The sequence below is a fragment of the Natrix helvetica genome (genome assembly GCF_964273705.1).
Source record: "Natrix helvetica genome assembly, chromosome: 7".
Taxonomy (NCBI): Eukaryota; Metazoa; Chordata; class Lepidosauria; order Squamata; family Natricidae; genus Natrix; species Natrix helvetica.
This window is the reverse complement of record NC_138558.1, coordinates 27,507,267-27,532,988: the sequence shown is the minus strand read 5'-3', so window position 1 is coordinate 27,532,988 and position 25,722 is coordinate 27,507,267. Positions and strand designations below refer to the sequence as shown.

The 25,722-nt window shown below is 34.4% G+C and overlaps 1 protein-coding gene across 8 annotated transcripts in view; it reads right to left on the bottom strand.

Annotated features, from left to right (window-relative positions):
- The window catches only part of FBXW7 (F-box and WD repeat domain containing 7), a 122,079-nt gene that overhangs the window by 28,385 nt on the left and 67,972 nt on the right, over positions 1–25,722 (bottom strand). For 3 of the 8 annotated variants that reach the window (XM_081959609.1, XM_081959613.1, XM_081959614.1), the window contains one exon: positions 2,665–2,747. In XM_081959609.1, coding sequence (XP_081815735.1) covers positions 2,665–2,747 — 83 coding nt within the window. Of the gene's footprint in view, positions 1–2,664; positions 2,748–5,388; positions 5,806–18,392; positions 18,417–25,722 lie in introns of those variants that run through there. The other 5 variants (XM_081959611.1, XM_081959612.1, XM_081959615.1 and 2 more) reach the window with 5 other exon arrangements.

Genomic DNA, 25,722 nt, shown 5'->3' with positions numbered 1-25,722 from the left:
AAAAAATTTAAAACGTGTCAGGAAAAATTAGTATGTCCAGTTATCATGGAATGATGACCGTCCACTGAAAACAGAGTGGTAAAAACAGTACGGAGTAAAATATCCTAGTTGAGTTTTTTATAGCTTATAGTATGCTCAGAAAGACATAGAGGGCTGGCAATACTACTCAAAGTATGCTTCTACTCAAAGTAGAAGCATAATGCACAAATATTTTATTGCATCTTTACTTGTGAATAATTAATGTGCAAATGGTATTGTGGCCGTCAACTGACCATATCATGATGTAACTGGACCGCTGACTAATTCAACTTTCTTTTTTTCCTTCTCCCCTTTATAGCTATCCAAATCTGTTCTGGATTGTCCAGAAAATATAATTTTAGAATTATTTTTATATAAATTTTAATCAAAACTAAAAATAAAATTTTAATCATCTTCCAGGTTAAAAGTACAGGTAGTCCTCCACTTATGACCACAATTGAGCCCAACATTTCTATTGTTAAGTGAGACATTTGTTAAGTGAGTTTTGGCCATTTTATGACCTTTCTCAGTTTTTAATTGAATCATTGCAATTGATAAGTTAGTAACCCAATTGTTAAGCGAATCTGGCTTCCCCATTGGCTTTGCTTGTCAAAAGGTCGCAAAAGGTAATCACATGACCCTGGGACACAGCATAAATATGAACCAGTTGCCAATATCTGAATTTTGATCACATGATCATGGGGATGCTATAAAGGTTGCAACTGTGAAAAACGGTCCTAAGTCACATTTTTCGGTGCCATTGTAACTTTGAACGGTCACTAAACAAACTGTTGTAAGTCGAGGACTACCTGTATTACAAAGTAGAGCTAGGAAAATATTCAAGTTTTAAAATAATTTTAACCTCTATGGTATGTTGTTGATTACAAGCATATTTCATATGGACTTGCCTTTGAACAGACTGAATTATAAAAAATACATACAAAATGTTTGAATAGCAGTAATTTTTGCTCAGAAACGCAAAGCTTAAACTCAGTTTTTCTAATCAGTGCATTTATTGCTAACATACATTTGAATACTGAGCCGCTGATTTATTTCCTTCCCGGTTCTTCTAAGACTCAATTACTATATGGCTAAATATTTGAAAAACATTTGTGTAGGAATACTAAAATGTGTTTAAAAGAAAAACGGTGCTATGGTTTCTATTTTCAAGTATTTCTAGTTAGAAGGACTTCAGGAAGTAGGGCTAAGAAAAAAAAAACCTTCTACTTCAGAGACTACGGTTAGGGAGGCCAGAAGTCAAAAATATTCTAGATCCAGAGTGTCAAACGTCATGTGGCGTATCAGGACTTTTTTCCCCTTTCCTAACCCTGGGGGTGGGGTGGAGAGCCAGCACGTGATGCATCCGATCTGCGGGCCACAAGTTTGACATCCCTGCTCTAGATGGATCAGTTAACTGCTTCAGTGTATAAGATAGCTTTTTGTGTTTAACAGCATTATTTTATCATTTTTCATTATTCTCCCATTGAAAGCAAAATTAGGATCTAATGTCTAATAAGGATGATATTACAGCGCAAATTAAATTATTTGGTTTTTCATAGTTAAATAAATTTAATAATAAATAAAATAATTTTAAGATTATAATAAGAATTCATTTGTATTAACTATTATTTTCATTTGCCTAATAAAAATTCATGGATTTTTTTATTTCATGGATACGTGTTACTAAATGATGTGAAATCAATTCCAAATATTCCGTCAGTAATTCAAATCCAAAAAGTAACATTGCCTCATAATAACATTGTGTTCAAAAAATGCATTCTTTTATAGGAGTATCTATATCCCTCCGCCCCCCAAATAGAAACAATAAAAACCAATTATGCTAGAATGAAGTAGTTTTCATATTTTTAATGTTAACTTCAATCTCAATTGGCTGGCTCAATATTTATCAAATTTATCTGCTGCCCATCTTGCAGTTCAGGAAATTCCGAGTATGGTAGATGATTTTTTTTTATTTCTTAAGAGTTAGCAGTGTTAAAGACATAATTGTGAATAACGTATACATGAATATATTTGAATTCATAAAGAATTTAGAAGAGAATTTATATTTAAATAATAGATAAATAACCTGTTAAAAGCAAGTTTTACAGTGATGCAGATTTGTACATGACAAAATGCAGCAGAACTGTATTTAGTTGTTATGGCAACCAGTTAGTAGTAAAGCTGAACTGAATGCACTGATACTGAAATTCCTGGCCAAAAGAAATTAAAGGGTTGATAAACTGACAAGGCTGGCTCATGATGAATGTATGTTGCTTTAATTTATAAATGGAACTCCACACTCTGGTACGGTTATAATTCAGTGAGTCAGGAAGTATCATGCTGTTGCATGCAAGAATGTTATGATTAGCATCAGATATATTGTCAAATCTATATTCCAAACAATCCAGTAAACTGTTAAGTGTCCTGACCTGCAAGAGTCTTTGCACGGAGACAGTGCTATTAAAGTCTTGTAACCCATTATTTCTAATTCAGAATTTAAAAAATTCTGTAGTTAGCACTTAAATGTCAAATTTCGGTCCTTTGCAGAGAACTGAATTTTAGTTTGAGTGTAAACACGAAATAGGTGCCTGGACAGCATATGATAACGTATCTGAAAACAGATGACAGTTTATTACAGCAAATTACCTTGTATATTCTGAGACTTTGCAAGGTTTCTTTCCCAGTGAAAAAGAACGGACCTCCGAGCCATGGTCTAACTTTCTTTTCATCTATAAAATGGAACGTGGGAAAAGATGTTAGCTTACCACCTTAAGGTAGAACTGTAATAAACAACTTATATTACTTTGGGGGGGACCCTCTTTTTATTCACCCTTTAGTCCCTTTGAATGACCACTCTTTTATAATTTAAAAAATACAACGTAAATAATTCCAACAGTTCAACAACCTTCTGTGCAATCTTGCATGCCAGTTATTAGGCTTCAAGAATATTTGCTACATTTATTGCTACATGCTTTTACATTATAATTTGTCTTCTATAATCTGGTTACATAGGTTTACAAGTACTAGCTTTTTAAATTGCTCAGAATGAAAAAAATGCATAAAAATACAAAGGAGGATGAGAATAAAATTAGATCCCCATTGCCCCCACTTTAATAACTTTCTGAAAAGAATTAAAATATGCTTATTCTCCCAGGCCTTGGAATTGGATGGTTATGGAAGTCCTAAGGTTTTGTATGGGTTTTTTCGATCAGCTGTGTTCTTTCATATTTGGGGTTTTTTTCTATTTCTTTTTAATTGCAAGTTGTTCAGAGTTCAAGGATTCCTGTAACTGAATGAATAAATATATGAAAAGGCTCTTGCATAATTATTTGGGAAACATTTTATGAAAAGAAATCAAGGACATTAAATTACTTTTCTGTGAGATTTTCTTTGCACTTCTAACTCCTCTTGACAGATTTAATAAAACTATTTTTTTCCTAATCCGAATAGTGTGGGAGGGGAGTGTGAACGTATGAAGATTTGACTCCAACTTCCAGAGAATATTTTTATAAAGGTTTTGTTTTAAAAGTAAATCTAAAAAGAAAATATACCCAGTAATCAGCATATTGAGTCAAACAAATTATTAATACACGCAGCAATTTTTAGAAACTTCTAAGGAAGCAATTGAAATTAAAACTGTGTGCAAGAATTTTATAAAATACAGTTTCATTACTGTATGAAATTGCTTAGAACAGGTTTATTAAAATCTATTTATAATGCAAACTTTTCAAATTTGAATTTGAAAAGCAGCCATGACTTGCTACAGTGGCTAAGTAACATAGCATATATGTTTGAGCAGAATGATGAATATAGAAATCAATGGATTTTTATTATTGTAGATATTTTAAATAACTGCTATCATATCAATACTAATTTTCATATTGGTTTTTGAAAATAGCCTGTGTAATGTCCAAGGTTCACTGCCCTTCAAAGCAAATTATACTTATTTTTTCTATTAAATGGATATACATTAATTATTGAGCTGGTACTGGTGCTTTGGTAACGATAACAAAGATACAGTAATTTTTTCCAAGGCTTTAAAATGTACTTATCGGCTTTCACCCAATGCATTACATTTCATTTTGGACAATATGCTATGTAAATTGTTCTGCATATTCATTTCACTTTCTCAGTATTGAAACTGTTCTTATACTTAACCTATCTTATGATTCTGGCTCATATGGAGCAGAACTCCGCATGTTACCAAACAAAACTAAAAACCGAAATGAGAAAACAACCTTCTTTACAAGCATGCCTCTTCTTTAAAACAAGACACAGAATAACAGAAACCATATTTTTACCCATGTGCAGGAGAATAAGGAAACCACTGGAAAAGGATTCCTCATATTACTATGGACCAACCCCATATTAACATTAACATGTTTATTCAGGATTTTTTTTAATCTTTAATTTGATTTTCCTACGGGATAGCAGTAGTAAAAAAAAGGCGTTCACAGAAAAAAATATTTTTCTTCGGGCAAATTTTGGTAGTCAGAGCTGTAACATAAACTCCCACTTTAAACACAACTTCATTGTCTCAGAAGTACACGATATATTCAAAACAGTTTCTATAGTTGCCAAAGAATGTTATCAAACTCTAATTTTCCTCAATATTTGTATTATAAACTTTTTCTAGCTCTATTTAATCTAGATCGTGAAATATGCAGTAGCTCTGCAATGCACACTGTATTAAAAAAAGATCGTAATAAATTATCATACATCATCCTATAAAGAAGTTCATTCCCTCCAGAGTAATCTAATGCAGAGCTACTACATAATGTAAAACATAATTCATAAATACTCATGAAAACATCTGAATTTTAATAGCGACGTATTACATAGTATTAACATTATTATTTGAAAGAACAGATCCTGTAGCCTGTTTTCTGCACTGCTCCTGGGAATGCACCAGGCACATCTTTAAAATTCCTCCCTGATGCAAATATTTACATAGAAGCAATAGAATTATGTTTTTCAAGGGAAGCAGCATTAATAAAATAAAAATACTTTTGTGAAGACGATATGCAAAAGAGAATAAGGAGGGAAGGTCTTCTTTTTTTTTAAAAAAAAGCTTAAAGTGCTGAGCTGAATGTGAAGACCCATTTCAGTCGAAGGTAAATAATTTGCTCTTCCCCTGGTTTCTCATGCTGATTGTAAAATAAAAGCATTTCGCATCTGAGCCTTTTCGCTATTTGCCTTTATCCAGCACACAGAATTTTAAGCATCCAGCCACCCACTAAGAGGAAGGGGGGGGGGAGAAACCTCGGAGATACTGCAGCCATCTACAATGATACGGATTTTTCCTCCCTTCCTCTTCTGCCTAACATACAGAATAATAATGCCTCTTTCGAAAGCGCGCGAGTTACTTACTTTGTAAAAAATCATCTTTAAAGTGCCATAGAAGCCCATGTTGTCGGTATTTTTCCCCTTTAGCGATTCTGTGCCGCCAAGTATCCGGCTGCTTGGTAGTCGTTGACAATATAAACCTTTTTCAGGTAGATATGTCACAGACTCTAGTGTGGACATGCTCGGGCACGTCAGAAAAGGAAGACTGGGCAACAGAACCAGCGGCCAAACTCCGCTGCGAACGAGAAGGAAGCCCGCGATCCAACAGCTTCGCCCGGCACACATACATACATACGCAGGGGCTTGTCGGAGAAGAACTTGAGGGAATAATGAGATCGGGAGGGAAGATTATTGGAGGAGACTTTGCCCAGTCAAAGCCTTGACTGAACGGATTCCTCCCTCAGCGGCGCAGCGAGATCGGATTACATCTTCCCTCACGCTGAGAATGGTGCAGTCCAAGTTTCAGCAATGCAGACTGCACATCAATTACATGGTGCTCCGTTCCAAGGAGCCTGTGAGCATACAGCATGGGAAGGACTTCGGCAGGAAATTAAAGCAGCCCCATGCCTTGCTCACATTGGCCACTGGGACTGGGGAAACACGGAAACTCTCTCGTTCCGAGGCCAATAATTTATCTCCCTCGTTTTAGGCAAGCAGAATAGGACTGGCTAATTCTAAATTGCCAGCTGCAGCAAACAAGTTAATTTTCTCCCATTACAAGTGTACTGTGGCCCTCAGGCAAGCTGTCTGCACCTTTAAGCCAAATCTAATGGGTACAGAAAATGCTCCATAAAGTACAGTTAATTGTATAATGACCTGACATAAGCATTCCTTTTGGCAATCTCATTTCTTATTTGAGAAAAAAAAATCTCATGACATTGGAATATTTAACATTCAGTCCAATCTTATTAAGCATCATCCACCAGGAAGAGACAACAATTAAGCTGCAATTCCAACGTGAGATCATCTAATTCACCTTAAATGTGGCACGCCGAAAATGCTTTCTAATTGCTTTTTTGGTTAAAACTAAAATGAAAAATGTTTATTCCATGACTTTCCATAGTAACTGGCTTCCATCATACTTTTTAAAGTGTGTTTTTACATCTGTATTCCTTCTTTTGAGATATACTAATTGTAGGCTTTATTCATAAAGTATGAAATGAAAAATGAAAAAAATGAACACTACTTAGAAATCTAACTGAATCAATATCTCAGGAGTCATGTGACCATTTCTCTTTCACCATTAGATACACCACAGTAGCCTATTAAGAAGGGACATTCAAAGGGAAGGCTTGCATATCCTATCAGAAAACAAGCAGTGGACTGTTCCCTTTGATTAGTTCCTACTATTAGTAAGTACAGCTCATTAATAAAAGGAAGAAAAGGAACTAAGTTGTTTTTTAAAATATGTATCAACTCAGAGCAAGCCTCAATTGGAAGTTCTTGATTTCTTATGTTGATTTTAAGAGGAATAAACAAACATCACTTCTTCAGTTAACACTCTAAGTCATGGACAAAGTCATGGCCATTGCTAGGAAGAGCTAACTGGATTTATCAAAACACAGCAGTTCAACATCTATAAAAGGAGAATAATTTATACTGCAGGGAGGTAAAAGCAGTACAACATTATGCAGTATGTTCTAGATGCACAAAAATAAAACAATCAGCAGAAGTTTGCTAAATCAAGTAGAACTATCACATGTTCTGAACATGATGCTTTCCTTACTGCAGTATGGAGTATGGCACTTGTGTGGAAGGCATGTTCACAGTTTCTCCATATGGCATCCTTGCCATTAACACTGTACTTTCCCTCCCTCATACCGTAGTATAAAATATTAAGAAAATGCTTTTGATTTTTTAAAAATACTACTTAATTTGTCTACAGTCTGTTAGTTACTTGAATAAAATTCCCTTCAAGTAATTTGTTATGCTAAAAATGGTTCTTGGTTGTTGCTTTTTAAGTGTGCATAGAATATGTGAGTTTCTAACTTATCTATTAGTAAGCAACTCCACACACCATGATTGTTGTGACACATTTGCATCATTCTGCTGATGCCAATCATAGGCAATGTAAGAATTATACACATTTTATATGTAAGTCATCGACTTACAACAGTTTGTTTAGTGACAAACATTCAAACTTACAACAGCACTGAAATAAGTGACTTACGACTCTTTGCTCCACTTATGACCGTTGCAGCATCCAACAATCATGTGATCAAAATTCAGATATTTGGCAACTGACTTATATTTATGAGAGTTGCCGTATCCAGGGTCATGTAATCACCTTTTGAGACTTTCTTATAAACAAAGTCAAGGAGGACTTTGCTTAACAACTGTGTTACTAACTTAATTAACAGCAGTGGTTCCCTTAACAATTGTGGCAAGAAAAGTCATAAAAAGGGGCAAAACTCACTTAACAACTCTCTCTCTTAGTAACAGAAATTTTAGCTCAATTGTGGTCCTAAGTTGAGGACTATCTGTTTAACCAGATAACAGTGATGCTGCAGAGACTAAAAAATATTTAAACCATTTAATGATTGCTATATACTTGCTTTTTATGCTATTGCTTAGCATAATTGCTTAGCATACAGTCCTAAAACAGTACAATTCTTGCCATATTATGAAACATAAGATATAATTCTGTATTTTTTCTTCTGTTCAGTTGTGTACAATTCTTAGAGATTGCCTATAGTTTTCTTGCAAACTTTTTCAGAAGTGGTTTACCACTGCCTCCTTCCTAGAGCTAAGATAAAATAATTGGCCCAAGTACCCATCTGGCTTTGTGCCTAATCCAGGGCTAGAACTCATAGTCTCCTGGTTTCTACATTGATGCCTTAACAGCTACACCAGACTGACTTTCAAAATTCTATATAGAGAAGGGTTATTTATATACATTGCAGTAACCAATAAGGCATACAAGAATTGCATGTTTATTCTCATCTAATTACAATCTCATGACAATAGATAGTGGGATCTTGTTTGCTTTTCTTCCCTGATCAGTCACATCACCCCTTCCATCCATGTATAACCTCTGAATATTGGAAATTAAGTATGGAATGGGAAGCCAGCTTATGTAGAAGCTTTATAATTCAAAACCCTGATAAATTTTCTGGTGAAAATTTGATTTTCCAAAAATATTAGAGAATAAAAAACTTGTTTCTATATTATTTCATCGTAGAAACAGTTTAGAATACGAGAGTACACATATGTACCCCAGGATAAACATGGGGCGCCAATACAGTATATATTGTATATTGTATATTACATACATACATACATACATACATACATAAATACATACATACCAGGGGTGGGTTCCTGCCAGTTCTAACCTCTTCTACAGAAGAGGTCCCACAAATCTACAGTGCTGTTTAGAACCAGTTCCAGCTCCTTCCTCCCACTCGTCCACACATCATCAAGATGAAGAACAAGAGGAGGAATTCTGGGAGTTGAAGTCCACAAGTCTTAAAGCTGTCAAGTTTGAACACCCCTGGAGTTTTTTTTCTAAAGGGTTAGGGGTGCGAGGATCTTGTAACTTGACAGCTTTAAGACTTGCGCACTTCAATGCCAGAGTTTCTGAGCCAACATTTTGGTTACTAAGCAAAAACAGAGTGAATTTCACCACATTTTACAATTTGGCCACGCCCACCCAGTCACATGGCCGGCAGGCCACTCCCACAAAGAAGGCCACACCTACAGAAGAGGTTCTAAAAAAATTTGAAACCCACCACTTATACATACGTAATTCACAAATAGCAGAACCAGTTTGATGTAGTCTAGAAATCTAGAGACAATGAAATGTAGTCCATCCTCAAGCATGGCAGCCAATCTCTCTGAGCCCACCCCACCTCAAACAGTTACTACTACAGTACAAATAGAAGGAATATTATGTATGCTTATCATCTTGACTTACATAAAGTAATAAAGATAGGATAAAAATCTAATAAATTAAATGTAATAATAAAATAAATAATGGAAAAATCTATTTGAAATATCACACAGTACAAAATTCAATTTAGAACACAACAGATTTATAGACAAGAAGTAACTCAGTGGCCAAATACATGTCTTAGATGCAAACCATTTAAAAAGTTTTAAAGTATATTTGTCGATGATGGCTATGGGGAAAGTCAAACAAAATGTTCATTTTACATCCTTAAATATAAAATCTAATATGTCAGAGAAAAGGTTTGGCCAGGATCTTCCTTCCTGTGCCCAACTGTCCAAGTCAAATAGATGTTTAAAAATAATTCTATATTTAGTCTGAATTATACGGTATATATATATAAAATTTGTATTAACCAGGCATCTCACAAATTATTGTACTAATAATATACCACAAAATAGTAAATCAGAATTATTACACCAATAATGATTCTCCAATGATTCTTGATACAGTTATTATATACATTTTGTATCATTGGCATGTAAAACAAAATTCTACAGGAAGAAAGAAATTAATGCTATTTTAATCATTATTTTTTTGGATATACCTCTATTCTCTTCAAAACAGTTATGTTGCATAGTTTAATGGATTCCTGTATTTCATCTTATTATGACAAATTCTCCAAAATAGGTAAATATTCAGGGAAAAGCTGGTATTAAATAAGGCAATAAACATTAAAATTTACAGGAAATTAGGCTGTTGTCTCACAGTAAGGAAGGAAAGTCTTATACCCACAATTTACAAGAAGAATTGAGGGGCCAAGATTAAGTCTGTCAAAAACAAATACTTATTTAACAACTTAACAACTTTCCAGTAATAATAATAAATAAATCAGGCATCAACAAGAATCAAGTGAGGATGAAGGAATCATGAATACTCTTGAGCTGTTAGAGAAGGCAACCAGCTCCCTCAAGCTGCAACCTAAGTAAGTGCAGATTATTTACTCATGCACAATTATTTTAAATAGTTACAAGAACAATTTTTAAAATTTAAAGTTAGCAAACATAAAAGCTAAATTATTAATTATAAAAATTATATGAGGAAGAAGATGAAGAAAACTTATTAGGAAGCCAACATTCAAAATTGAGGAACTAATATTGAGTTCCACTCTATAATTTCTTCATTACCAGTGACCTATAATAAAATAGTGCTCCATTTATGTTGGTATAGTTGAGAATTTTGAAATCATATAGGATATTATCGCAATATCTTAAAACTGCCGTGGTGGATTAGAAACACAGACAGACAGGCAAGCAGACAGATTGATTCAGAACTGTATTATATAGTATTATACAGAAAGCAAATTACTTAAAATGAGGTCTTAAAATGAAGTCTAAAATGAATATATAGTTGTCATCTTGTTTATTTTGGATAAAAAAGGAACATTTATTGTCTTTGCTATTCATCCAATTAATGGATGAATGTTGGGGAAAAAGAAGGCTATTCCTATAGTTTTATGCCCTTTATTGATAGTGCTTGTTGTTGCTCTTAAAGACCAGAACAATTACAATAAGACCATCCTTACAAATGATAATGAAAAAAGCAGCCTACTTGCCATATATAAATGAAACTTGGTAGACCCAGAGGGCCAGTGTTTCTCTTTCAAAATTGTGCCTGTCTGGATTTCCTATGTGTTATCAGCTTGGACTCCAGAGCAAGGAAGAGGTGGTAAGGTAAAGGTAAAGATTCCCCTCACACATATGTGCTAGTTGATCCTGACACTAGGAGGCAATGGTCATCTCCAGCACTGTTCGAAGACATCTCCGTGGTCATGTGGCCGGCATGACTAAACGCCGAAGGTGCACGGAGCACTGTTACCTTCCCACCAAAGGTGATTCCTATTTTTCTATTTGCATTTTTACGTCCTTTCGAATTGTAGGTTGGCAGAAGCTGGGACAAGTAAGGGGCGCTCACTCTGATACGCAGCACTATGGATTCAAACCACTGAAGTGCCAACCTTTCTGATCGACAAGCTCAGCGTCTTAGGCACTGAGCCACGGTGTCACTATCAAAGATGAGGTAGTGGTTGTCATTTGGGAAAGCTTGATGGCTTTCAGAGGTTCTGTAATGCATTTAAATTGGATGTGAGACCTTGATGCAAAAGATGATTCTATCTACAAATTGGCAGTGGAATGCCTAAATTTGATAGTCCCTGAGGATTTTAACATGTCTCTGGATAACATAGAACAGGGGTAGTCAACCTTTTTTATACCTACCGCTCACTTTTGTATCTGTTAGTAGTAAAAATTTCTAACCGCCCACCAGTTCCACAGTAATGGTGATTTATAAAGTAGGAAAGTAACTTTACTTTATAAAATTTATAAAGCAGAGTTACAGCAAACCCCTACCGCCCACCATGAAAGCTGGAACGCCCACTAGTGGGCGGTAGGGACTAGGTTGACTACCACTGACATAGAACATAGACCTATCACTTATGATCCTGATCGAAAAACATTTAAGATTCTGAAGTGTCCTAAAGGAAATATATGATCTGATTTTTTTTGTCTTGGGGCATTGCAACATGATTTGAAGATAAAGATGTTATTCGTTAGCTGGGAAGGTTTTATTCTGTGTCTTAAGGAAGTAGATGGTGTACTTGAGCTTTCATGGCTAAGGAAGGACTTGAACTCAAGAGTCTCCCATTTTCTAGCATGGTGCCTTAACCACTAAATCAAAGTGGTATTGCTTTATGTTACAGATGTATGTCTACATAATATATAGTTAGGCTAGGTCTTATTACAGATCACCTTCTGATCAGAAAATACTGCAAATCCAAGAAACATTAAGGAGAAAAGTTTCATATATGCCCATTGACAATATTTTTTCTTGAAAATGAAAACAAAATCCTACTTTAATTTACGGTATATCACCTTATCCAAGCTGTGATCCCTCTGAAGTAATTACAAAAATAATAAATCTCTAGAATGCAGAGGTTTCAGCAAGTTCTTTTAAGGTTTTTTTTTCAACTTATTGTCATTCAGGGTCTTATAAAAGCTCATACAGAGCAAGGTTTCAACAGAAAAGGTAAGTGAACACATTATATCCAAATCAAATCAATTACTTTTCTATGTTGCAAGACCAGAAAATACTCCTCAAGCTGATGGGAAAATTTATTTGAACAATTTCTATACATGAGTTATAAAGTAAAGGTCTTTTAAATCTGTATCCTCAGAGATTTCCCTATGGCAAGAAAACAAGCCTCTTTTTATTCTGATAAAAGAGTTAGTGATAAAGAGACATTGATTCACAAGCATTTCACTTTTTTATATAAAAGGCATTTGCCCTAGCCATAAGGTTTGGGGGTGTTGATATTTTTTTATCCCCCCCTTTTATTATTTTTTATAAATAACTCAAGGCAGCAAACATACCTTCCTTCCTTTACCAATTTTCCCCCAAGAATACTGTGAGATGAATTGGGCTGAGAGAGTGTGTTACTGATTAAAAGTCATCTAGGCATCTTTCATGCCTAAGGAAAGACTAGAACACACAGTTACTACCTTTTAACAACTAAGTTGAATTCAATGTCTTTTTAGAGTAGGAAATGTTTTATAACCTTTTTAAGTGTCAGGAACTTTTGCAGCACCTTGCTTTGCTTGATTGTGTAACAGCAAAATCTCCATCAATTCACCTAAATAAATCTACTTGAGGGTGACAGAATAAACTCGATAGTACTTAAAAGTAGCAGATGACAAGTTCAAAGCTAATAAAGCTTTTATCTTGAAAGGTCATTGTTACTTAAATTGCTTTTGATAATTTAATGATAAGATGTTATTCACTAAATCATTCTCAATGCTTAAAGAAAAGCCTTCATTAATGTAATAAAACATTAAGTCCCCACGCACATACATTCATCATGAAGAAATACCTTGCAATTAAGAATGTCAGACACAAGTAACTAGAAACAGAGCCGAGTTCAAAGCGCTAACCATTTATTACATGCTACCTATCCCCAATAATACAATCCACTAATGGTCAAGGCAAATTGGCGCTAGATAAAGGTCAATGGAATTCACAGGGGACTGGACATAGGCACATGTAGCTGTGTAAGGATTCAACCAGTGGTGGGCTTCCATTTTTTAACTACCGGTTCGCTTGAAGTGCAGAATCGTATACGCAGAAGTGTCCGGGCGGGTGGGCGGAGTCTGCCGCTGCCACCACTACTGGTTCGCCCGATTCGGGCCGAACCTGGAACAATTCACCTCTGATTCCAACCTGATGTCTATGGAGATTCTCAGTCATCCAAGTCATGGTTGTCCCAAAGGTGGTTTTTCACAGAGAAGTGTCTCCTTCCTTTCTAATTTCATAAGATTGTTAATATCTAACTGTCCCAGGGCCTTTGGGGAATAGAAGAAAATAATATGGGTAGTTTTTGACTTACAACCACAATTAGGACTGGAATTCCAGTTGCTAAGCCATGCAGCTTTTGAATCATCATGTGATTCAATATTACGTCCATTTTTCCCACAGTTATTAAGCAGATCACTGTATGCATTAACCAAATTATGCAGATGTTAAGCAAATATATAGTTGTTAAATGAATCTGACTTTCCCCATTGACTTTACTTGTTGGAAGCCAGCTGGGAAGGCCATAAATCATGATCCTGGGAGTGCAAGAGTTGCAACTCTCCTACATGCAGGCTGGTTTCCAAGCAACCACAACTGAAATCACGTGACAGTAGAGATATTGTGACAGTTGTAACTTATAGAATGGGTCATAAATTACTTTTTTCCGCACCATCATAAATTTGAACTGTCATTAAATGAATGGTCTTAAGTTGACGACTATCTGTATGTGGTGTGAATAAGTTACAGCACCGTTGATTTCTTATTGCCTTTCTTTTACTACTTATAATGTATAACATTGCTGTATTTATTTTTTTATGTATGGCGTCTTTGTGATACAAACAGCATATACTTTATTATAAATAAATAAGGATGAAACAATCTGAAAGACCAATACCTTTTTAATAATAAAAAGAGGACTTAAATTATATTAAATTGTCCAGTTTGTCTTTGATTTTCTCCATACTTGGCATTTTTGATTATCCACTTTTTAAAGAAAGTGGCCAGACTGGTCTGGGGATGGAAAAATGAAAAGTTTTAGAGAATTGGATATCTGACTGAAAACATCCCTACTGAATATTTGCAGATAAATTTATATTTAATAGTTTTTAGCTAATCTGCTCTAGTAAATTATGATCATTAACAATATTCCTTCAAAAATGACGGCAAGAACAGCAAATTGAGATAATGGTAGTTTTTCAATTCAATTCAGTTACATACTTTTTGGAGAGATGAAAGGCAAAAATAAAATAAAATAAGCTTTCAAATACAGCCATTTTTCTATCCTTATAGCTTTATCTCTTGATAAGGGGTTCCATGAATTTTTTTTTAATTAATAGGTTTCATAGTCTGAAAAAGTTTGGGAACCTCTGATTGATAGCTTGAGCTGGCAGGCCAAAGCAACTTTGAGCTAGACGTTTCCAATTCCTTCAATAATCTCACAGCTAGCATGCTCTCATAAGATTTTTTTTTTTAAAGGAAAAGACAATAATCCTTTCATTTAAAAATAACAAATATTTTAGGACAAAAATAAATCAGCTTCCAAACTGGAAGTCTTATTCTCTTGGAGAGCATACAGCTCATATAATAACTGAAGGTTGAATGCCCTTTTTCTGGACAAATCTGATCTGAGTCTTATTGTTCTGGGTCTAAAATCAGTTACTATGGCTAGACATTGTTTTAGCATTCCCATGGCTTCACCTATATCACAAGGAAAAAACAGATTTGTACATAAAATCATTACTTTATTATTTTCTGTAGAAATGTGGAATTTTACGTGACTTTAAAAACTAATCCCAAAAAATAAATAAAAACATGCCCAACTACTGTTCCAAAATATTTTCCAAAATAACTGCTCAAATATGAATAGAATCACTACAATATTCTCTGCTGCATCTCAGTTCAAATAATATTTCCATGAAGCTGCTGCAATTGATAGTATGAGAAAAGGCATTCAAGCAAGTAGAAACATTAAAACTGTATTATAACGTGAAGTAGTTTGGGGATGATGTAAACAAAAAAATATATAGCTTCTTACAATCTCTATCATCGAAGGATAACTTTATAACTGATTTGCTACAATGGGATCATGTGCATGTTACATTTTCTTTTCAGCCAAAAGAAAGGCATTTTGACTTAGCTGGTCAAGATTTCTGGATCTGCTCAATTTTAAATTCCCAGATTTTTGGCATTAACCTCCCCCCCCTCCCAATTCATATCATATGTGGGTAATTTATACTGGTAATTTTTAATTCTGACTATATCATTTCTCTATTTTTATAATGTCAACATATTTATTATTATTTTATCTCATATTTATTACTTTAAAACAAAGTTTGCATTTCTTTTCTTCATGATGTTGCTATTATAATTCCTATGGGATGAATCAAATGTAACAGAATCTTTCAATTTATGCATGACTACATTTATTCTAGAGTTTGGACTTGACATAAATTATTAAATAATCAATTCAAGTCCATTATTGATGATTTTGAAGTTTTAGGACAAAAATGCTTGTAAAGGATGCCTGCTGATTGCAGCTATTGATAGAATTATATAAATATCATCTAATAGAATATCATCTAGGATATTTATGCAAGCAGTTTATTTAAATGTGTTCAGTTTAATATTGGATAACATCTATCTTCAAGTAGAAACAACTTCCCTCCCTCAAAATAGGAAGATGTTGATTTGTGTAAGATTTTTGGTTCAGTGCTCTCTGTTTATCTGCAGTGGCTCTGTAGTCCATTAAAATTCTGAAACGTAACATATTAGGTTCTACTACCTAGGTCCTTTTATGTACAAAGGTATATTTTACAATGGTCTTGTGATTATTTACCTAATTTATAACTATCGTTTCTTTACTAAAATATTTATGCTTTGCCTTTCAGTGAGATAAAAAAGGCTAATAGATAATGAACAAGTCATATCATCAAATGGGAAAATTAAGTAGACTGTTGTGCATTTTCCACTTTCGTCCGTTAATTTATATTCTAAAAAGGGTTTCCAAAAGCTGAATACCTCTCAAGTTCTGAATTCATAGGCTGACCTTAGTCTTTCTCAGAATGATTTTTAATGTAGTCTGCTATCAGCAAAATCCGTTTAAAACACATGCCCCATCTGCCAGTTTCCCAAATGCAAAAGAACTTCTTATACTTGCAGACAGTGCAGCTTCTGCCTGCCTCACTCTTCTAAATACCAGCTGTATGATAATGAGCAAAAACAGCCGAAAAATACTGCATAGTAACAAAGCTGGTACGAAATGGGCAAAACAACTCTCCCACTCAAAGCAGCAGTGGCAGCAATGAACTTTACAGATTATCCATTGAACAGAGATGGGGGAGGTTTTTTGGGGGGGGAAGAAAAGGGTCTGTACAGATAGTTAAAGAAGGGGGGCAATCCATGGGGAAGAATGAAACTCAAGAAGGGGTACAAGCACTGAATGAAAAGCTTAAATTCTAAAGTACTTTTGTTAATATGCATGAATCGGTTCTTCACATTTTCCACAGCTTACTTCTGATGTACTAATGATATGCCAATTGCCATTCCGATCATTTACATATTCAGCCTACTTCCAAAAAAGGAAGAAATTCCCTATAAAAGTTATCTATTCACAAATTATCATTGGGATCTTCAGAGGCTATGATGAAAGCAATATTTATAAATTACCATACATTATTTCTCATAGCTAAAGTTTTCTATTTTCAGTGAGAAGTATCAATCACATTCTTCTGTTTATTTATTTCCCCTCCCAAAATGATTTCAAAGGCTCCCAACAAGGAAGAAAAAGTATTTTCAATGTATGCTTCATGAAATGTGAGTTTTGTTTTTCAAAATCACACTGTATATACTTGCTCAATTCTTCGATTCCCTGCAATTCCAACCATGATAAAAGCATGTTTATGTTAAGGATTCAAACAGCTTACAAGCAGTATTATCATCAGTATTGTATACATTTGTATAATTTGTATTGTTAGTCATGAAGTCGCAAAAATTATGGCACCCCTTGAAGGAGAAGGCAATGATCATATAAATCTTCTTCATTATCATCAGGATCATCATCCCTTGGTTGGGAGCTTTCCAGATTTATCTTGCCAGTATTAATGATGTTAGATAAGGATAAAGTTAGATCCAGCAGTTCATATATTTTCAGTGTTTGAGTTATAAAACTACTGAATTATGAAGACCAGAGAGTTGAAGAAATATGTGTACACAACATATCTGTAGGTTACATATATACAAGTAGTCCTTGACTTATGACCACAAGTGAACCCAAAGTTTATGGTATTAAGTGACAAATTTGATAAGCGAGTTTGGCCCCATTTTACATTTCTTGCCACAGTTAAGTAAATCACTGCAGTCATTAAGTTAGTCACATGGTTATTCAGTGACTCTGGCTTCCCCATTGACTTCGCTTATCAAAAGGTCACAAAAGGGGATCACATAATCCTGTGACGCTGAACCAGTGGCCAAGCATCTGAAAGTTGATCACATGATCACGGGGATGCTGCAAAGGTTGTAACTGTGAAAAACGGTCATAGGTTGCTTTTTTCAGTTCCGTTGCAACTTTGAATTGCTGTAAGTCAAGGACTACCTCCATATTAATTCAGAGAAAACTTGTTTCGACCAAGGTATACATCTATACAAGGTATACATCTATACACCTGCACTGAAATATGTATATTGGCTGATATTTTTCCTATCTCAATGTTATTATTTTTCCTTAAAATGAAGTTGTATTTTAATGGTTATAGGATAGCTGCTATGGCCATTTTTTCCTTAATCTTAACTATTTATAATAAATGTAGCCTATATTGTACAATCCTAATTTCTATACATAACGTTTTTCATTATATACTGCATTAAAAGCAACATATAAATCCAGTCAAGTTAGTATGCTAATTCTAATATCTAAATGCCCACCAGTCCTCAAAGACTGCTAAGCATATCATAGTCAATACTTTATAAAAGTAATAAACTTTCACTGATCACTGCTGGAGAGGAAGAAGTGATATTAACAGTTTTTCTTTGCTCAGTATATCTGTGAAAGAAATAGAGAAAAGAGTATTAAGGAATGAATACCCCAAAATTATATTACTTTTCTGTTTGTTCATTTGGATTTTTAAGTACATTGGATTATTAGATTTAACTACATTTTTATTGTATATATCTGAGTAGATACATACAAATACTAATTATCATACTTATTATTCTAGAATATGTTAATTAAGATGTATTTATATATTCTTTCTTATCATCAAATCAGTTTAGGTCAAATAGAATAGAAAGAAAATAGAAAAATTAGCATTAGTTTAATAAGATTATTTTTCCATACCAATCTACCTAATAATACTTTGAATACAATATTTAAACCCTAAAATTTGCAAGAGATATACATATTTGTGCAGAGGCAGAATTTGTTTAACAAAGTGTAATTTCTGCAAGGTACTTGTAGAGCTTGTACCAATTCGTCTCAACACTTTTTATTACAGAGTTGCAGTGCCCCTACACGTTCAGTAATGGAAAAGCATGTCAATTTATTATTAAACACTATCTAAAGGTCTCAAACATTGCTAGTACTTGCTAAGTACTAGAATACTATGTTTTTTTTTAATAATGCATTTATTTTATGCTGTACTGCATGTGAAAACAATCATATACAATGAAATAGCAAACCACCGTAATTTATCTAAATGAAAAATTGAGATATTAATAGATAGGAAAAATAGTCTAGATGTTGCTAACATTCTATGGATCTGATTTTAATATTCAACCACCTTGGTTCACATAAGTCAGGCTTTCATGGCGTTCATGACAGTTGTTGAACTGTTTCAGTATCCTCAGTTTTGTTTAAAAATTGGGATCAAATATGGCAGTGTGATATTTGGAAATCATGCTCCAATTTCTTCATCAGAATTAGACCAATGCCAATTGAGTTGAAGGTTTTGGAGCTATTAGTTTAAGTAGGAAATCTGTTGCAGACTCTAAGAAACTGCAGGAGATTCCTAGAGGGATTAGATAGTACAGATCTACTCTTGTTGCATTTGTAGTTATTCCAAGGATGCAAATAATTTGATAGAGTTACACATAACATGTCTCTAGACAGAATCCATGCAATTCATTGCTAAGCGATCAAATTGAGAACAATAAAACAAGTTTAAGCATTACCAAATATACTTTTTAAAAACCACAAGCAGTCCTATTAAGCACAAATCAAAACTTAATGGGTACAGTCTGCAGAAATAATGTACCAAAATTAAAGTATTTTTTTTTACTAACTTCAACTGCTTTCTCAGAATAATTTAGAAGAGCTTCTCTCTGCTGCCAAAGTGTCTTGAAATCTAATGTAGGGGATTCCCTCCATAATATACTTTTAATTGAGGCTTGTTAGAAATGCCCCAAAACAGAAGTTTTTTTTTTAGGTATGTCAAAAGGCTAGAATCTGTAGAACTATTGGAAGGAGAAACAAATGGGAAAATAATGAGTAAGAAGGCAGAATGTCTTATTCATATTTATATATTTTCTCAGAAGAGAAACAAGGCACTAACTGTCCATCATTAGTTGAAGGAGAGAGCTGCTTAGGATAAACAAGGAGAGAACAGAAGAACAGAAACTTTAATTAAGGGAACAGCAGCGGAGAACATGGCAGAGCTGTCGTCTCTGAAAATTACTAGAGAACTAGAGTGGAAAAATGGAGGACAAATAAGGACAACAATCTGAATTCCTAAACTTCAAAAATCATGAACAATTCTTTTCAAGGAATATACATTTTATATATGAAGGGACGCAGTGGTTCAGTGGCTAAGATGCTGAACTTGTCGATCAGAAAGGTCGGCAGTTCGGTGGTTCAAATCACTAGTGCCATGTAACGGTGTGAGCTCCCGTTACCTGTCCCAGCTTCTGCCAACCTCCCAGTTCGAAAGCATGTAAAAATGCAAGTAGAAAAATAGGGATCACTTTGGTGGGAAGGTAGCAGCGTTCAGTGCACCTTTGGCATTTAGTCATGCTGGTCACATGACCACGGAGACGTCTTTAGACAGCACTGGCTCTTCGGCTTTGAAACGGAGATGAGCACTGCCCCCTAGAGTCAGAAACAACTAGCACATATGTGCGAGGGGAACCTTTAGCTTTACCTTAGAGAAGGCTGCCTTATTACTGCTGAGGGAAGGGGAGCAATAGATTGAGGTGATATAGTGGCTGCTATGAGACTTCTGCATTGACCACTAAGGCAAGAGACAGCTTTTCTGCCAGTAGCCATCAGGAAGCTGAAATGATCTCCAGCTGCATTTATATTGATAGTGTGACCGATATAACTGTGTGGGTAATCCTCAGGGCAAGTTCTCTCCGCTTGAGTCATAGAAATCATAGATAGATCATAGAATCATAGATCATAGAAAAAGGCCATTTGGGGGATGCCCCATCATATCAAGTGCTCTGGGCCCCAATACTTATACTCTCTCTAATATTATTTAGGAAAGAGGTGAAGGATATCATAGTTTTTTAGGCTTAAATGTAGGTGATCGTTGGATAGAATGTTATTATATATTGTCCTGATCATTGCTTAAGTGTGTACAAAGCCTATGTTTAATTCTTTGGTTTTTGTGTTGATTTTGATAGTGTTTCTCTTTTTTGAAAACAAACCTGTTTTATATTAATTGTTGTGAACATTTTAAGAGCCTTTGATTGGGCAGCGTACAATATTTGTGAAATAAGTTAATATGAATTACATGTAAGAACTGGCAGTGCTACACTGAAAGTACATACAAAGCCAACTATTTATTTGTCATGTCTATATGCAAGCAGAAACTGAAAATCTAAATCAATGAAACTAAACTGCATCAGTCCAGACATTAGCTATTACTTTATCTTGAGATCCTTAAATCAATCCTTGCACCACAAATTTCCAAACCTAGTTTCACCTATCTGATAAAGTAATAGTTAAACTGAATGTAAATTAGAAAATTCAGTAAATACAATTATGTCAATAATAATGCTGTTCAGGAAGAAGACATATTCTTGAGGAACAAGATCAGTGATATATGCAACCAGTCAATAATTAAAACCAAAATGAAATTAATATCAGCAAGATAAATATTGTTAGCATCAAAGAGGAGGTCTGCAATAAACACTTCTTTCTTTCTCAAGTGCAGGGAACTTTGCCAAAATTATGAACAGATACCCGTCTTGGAATTAGGGAACCTCTTAAAATGGGATGTTGAAGAACAACATGCTATGAGAAAAATGTGGATGGAATGGAACTGCACTAAAGCAAATAGGCAAGATGGCCTGCATTCTTGTCAGCTGTTGTCGTTATCATGAGAAGAAAATGTATAACAGTGTTATAAATAGCAACTTGCTTTCAGGAATGTCTGCCATTTGTAGCTCAGAACAATTAGAACGGCATATTCACTTATGCACCACCAAAATACGAACATTGCATTCCATGACAAATATTTAATAAAGCAGATGTGGTAGTCTGTGATTTGGTATTTGCAGACCAAAAGTTAAATAGGGCAGACTTCTTTCATAGGACTAGATGAATTTTTGCCCTGCAAACTCATCTTAAGGGTCCTCTTCCCTCAAAGTAAAAGGGGTGGAATCTTCATGCATGATGGTTAAAATTCTACAAACTAAGAAATAACTTTTTTCGAATTTTATCAGAACACAGAATGAAATGTTTTATCAGCATGCATTTTTACAAACATATTTAATATAGTAAAAGTGCACTATTACAATATAGAGTATACTTATGCAACTTGACCAAACACTAAATTTAATTTCCGTGTAGTTGTATGTTTTTCAAAACATTGTTTGAATTCTGCAAACTTTGGAACTATTGAAGCCTAATAATAAACATTTTCTTTCAAATGAATGGTTTAGTTTATAGTCTTTATCCAAGAATGTAAACTTCCTATGGTCACAAATGACTTGTCTTTTTTAAGCTGGCACTCTATAAGGACTCTCATGATTGGCAATATATAGCGACTTGGACAAGTCTGGAATTAATAAAAAGTTAAAGAATACATTTTTTCTGAGGGCATACATTTTGCTGAGATGAACTAATGGAAAAGCTAGTCAGATTGAAAGAGATAGAAATAAAAAGTAAGAGCTGCCAAACAGTACACTTTTTTAAAATGTAAATGCTAATCTTTGATTCATTGAACAATGTTTTGGGGATATTAACTATAAATCCAAGCAGAGATGCAAATGGTTGGTTTACATGTTTGAAACCATCTAGAACAAATCTGATGTTTATGTTACCTGCCAAGTGTATTTTTATTCCAAGAGGTAGAAATCAATCAATCAATCAAACAATAATTAAATGAGGTTACAAACATTTCCTGTGCAGCCCATCACACTTCTGCCCCATGCAACTTTTGCATATAAATTTTAGTTTTAACGTTCATATAATGCTCCATTTCACAGATGTATTTCTAGGATAAACTTTATTTTATTAGGATACCTTACCTATTTATTGTAAAATAAAATCTGAAGGTGCCTACTGTTCATTGACTAGTTTCAAAATATGCTCAACCGTTCAGGTTAGGGAGAAAAAATAAGCTGGGAAGATAGAGGTCATTTCAGAGATAAGAAAGATGAGCAAGATCAACCTTACTGGTCTGCTTTCCAGTACCCTATGACTAGCCATGTGCCTCCATTTGGATATACTTGATTATTGCAAGTATAGACATTAAAATTTTATGAAGTTATTACTGTTTTACAGTACTCAAAAGAGTAAAGTTAAAATTATAATACTTTCAATATGAACTTGTTATACGTGTTTTTCAGTGTTTTTCACTAAGTATACTACAGTACATAGCAGCAAGAGTGCAAAATGAATGCATATAAAGTCAAGTCTAAACATTGTCTATAAATGCTACTTTTATATCATTATCTACGTACCACTAATGACATTATCAAGAAAACCTTTGGAACTTTGTAGCTGCAAAGAGCAAATAATTCTTCCAAATGCTACAAATCATATATAATTTTTACTGGATTGAATTATGCACAAAAAAGTATGAATAGCCAATCATACCACCACCCCAATCATTTCAGTATTGCATTACTTTAGGTTGCTGCACGCTAAGTATCTATATGTCTATTCCTCTTACAGAATTTGCGCATGGAAAACACTTGAGTGAAGACAGCCCCATAGGCAACATAGCCCTGTGCTATATAGGGTTTTAAAGCTCATAACCAACATCTTGAATTGGACCTGGAAGCAAACCAGTACAGCTTGTGTAGCAGACCTATTGCATGCACCCTTCTTTGTGCACCCAAGATTGCTCACAGAAGCGCATTGTGTAGGAGCTGAAGCTTCCAGATATTCTTCAAGGCTAGCTCCATTTAATCTGCATTGCAATAATCCAAACAGAGGATGATGGCTATCAAACTTGCACTATATTAACATAAGTTTTTACTGTTATACGAGATGAGTAGAAGTACTAATTGTCTAGAGCACTGGTGTCAAACTCACAGTGTCACATTGATGTCACGTGATATCACGTGATTTTTTTCCCTTCGTGGACCTGTGGTGGGCATGGCCTACATGTTACACATTTGGCTCATGGGCCTCCAGTTTGACACCCCTGGTCTAGAAAGATAATAAACAAACAGGCAGACTTCAATGTCTAAAATAACGGATATATGACTAGATAAAATTAAAATACCATATTTTTTGGAGTATAAGACACACTCCCCCTTCTAAAAGAGGCTGAAAATTTGGGTGCGTCTTATACTCCAAATGTAGCTTTTTTGAAACTTTTTTTTTCAGCCCTAATGAGACACTAACGAGCAAAGCAATCTTCTGTGCTTTGCCTGTTTTTCTCATTGCTGCTCCCTTCGAAGATCAGCTGTGCTTTAGAAGCTGTTTTTCAGCCCTAGTGAGGCGCTAATGAGTGAAGCCATGCTATGTGCTTTAGAAACTGTTTTTATCCCCAACTAGGGGATAAAAAGCATGCTCGCAATCAAAACCAGCAAACGTATGTGCTGAAGCTGACCAGACTAAGGACGCTAGACAGATGAATACCTGGTAGGCAGAATTTTTTCCCCTTATTTTCCTCTGCCAAAACTAAGATGTGTCTTATACTTCAAAAATACAGTAACTTCAGTTTTCAGTTATGAATAGAAGGCAGTAGCTTCTAAAATCCATTGAATAATATTGCAAAATTGCAAGCTTTCACGGGAATAGAGAAATTGACAGGAACTTAATGTTTCTGCTTAATGGAAGACTGAATCAAGACAGGAACACTATTTGGAAAATGCTTCTTTGCAGTGAAATGAGCAAAACAAAATGACAATGTAACTTTCTTTGGTATTAATATTAAGCAAGATAAAAGTTTCAACCAACTCTAATGATGAGCTTCTTAAGAAATATTGTATAGCCAGAAGTGGGATTTCATTTAGTTGAGAAATAGTTTACCTATAGATGTTTCAGTTATGAGCTACAGAGTGCTAAATACGTTTCCATATTAAAATGAACAGATCCAGCACTTAATATATAGAGCTCGACCTCTTTATGCTTCTTGACTGAAGTAACAGAAATATAGATGGCTACTGTTGTGTTCTATTGCCATTTATAGTAATGTGCTCAATGGAAGCTGAATATAACTAGTGATAGAGACACATAAGACATGAACTGTCAGATCTCCTAACAGAAAGTATTTTTACTGCAAGGATTGCTGTACGCTTTTGCTTCCTATACAGCGATTGAGTTCAAACAAGGAGAAAACTGGTACTATAGAGGTTTAAATAATTAAGAATGTTCTAAATATTGATGGTATTTAAAATTTAAATATGCTTCCAAATTGTTTATCAGTCAACTCTTACCCATAAACTTAAGAGTTACATTTTTTCCCTAAAGAGAAATAGTCTTAACCTTTCAGAAGCATTACTAAGCATCGTTATCACATCTGTTTTAATGTAAGTAAACTGTAGCATACATATCAGGTAACACCACTGATAGATCATCTGACCTCAGTCTAAATGAGAAGGAAACTTTCTAGCAGTATGGGCAAGCAAGATCATTTAAATACCATTATTTTCCGTGGTTTCACTGTGTAAATTTTTAGAAGAACAATAAATATCTTGCTTGATTCGATATCAAATCACATCACAGGGGAAATTAATTCAAAATTACAAACAAAGCTTAAGAAGTATTTTAGAAATACAAATATTGCCATGTTAAATTAAACAACCCATGTAATATTGTGTGATCAAAGCATGTTGTTGGAAGTATAATTTAATTAGAATTCTTTTAAAAAGTTTTTGGAACTAAGAAACATTTAAGATAGACATGAAATATGGAAGCAATATAAGAAATAATTAATTGACTTTATTAGTAT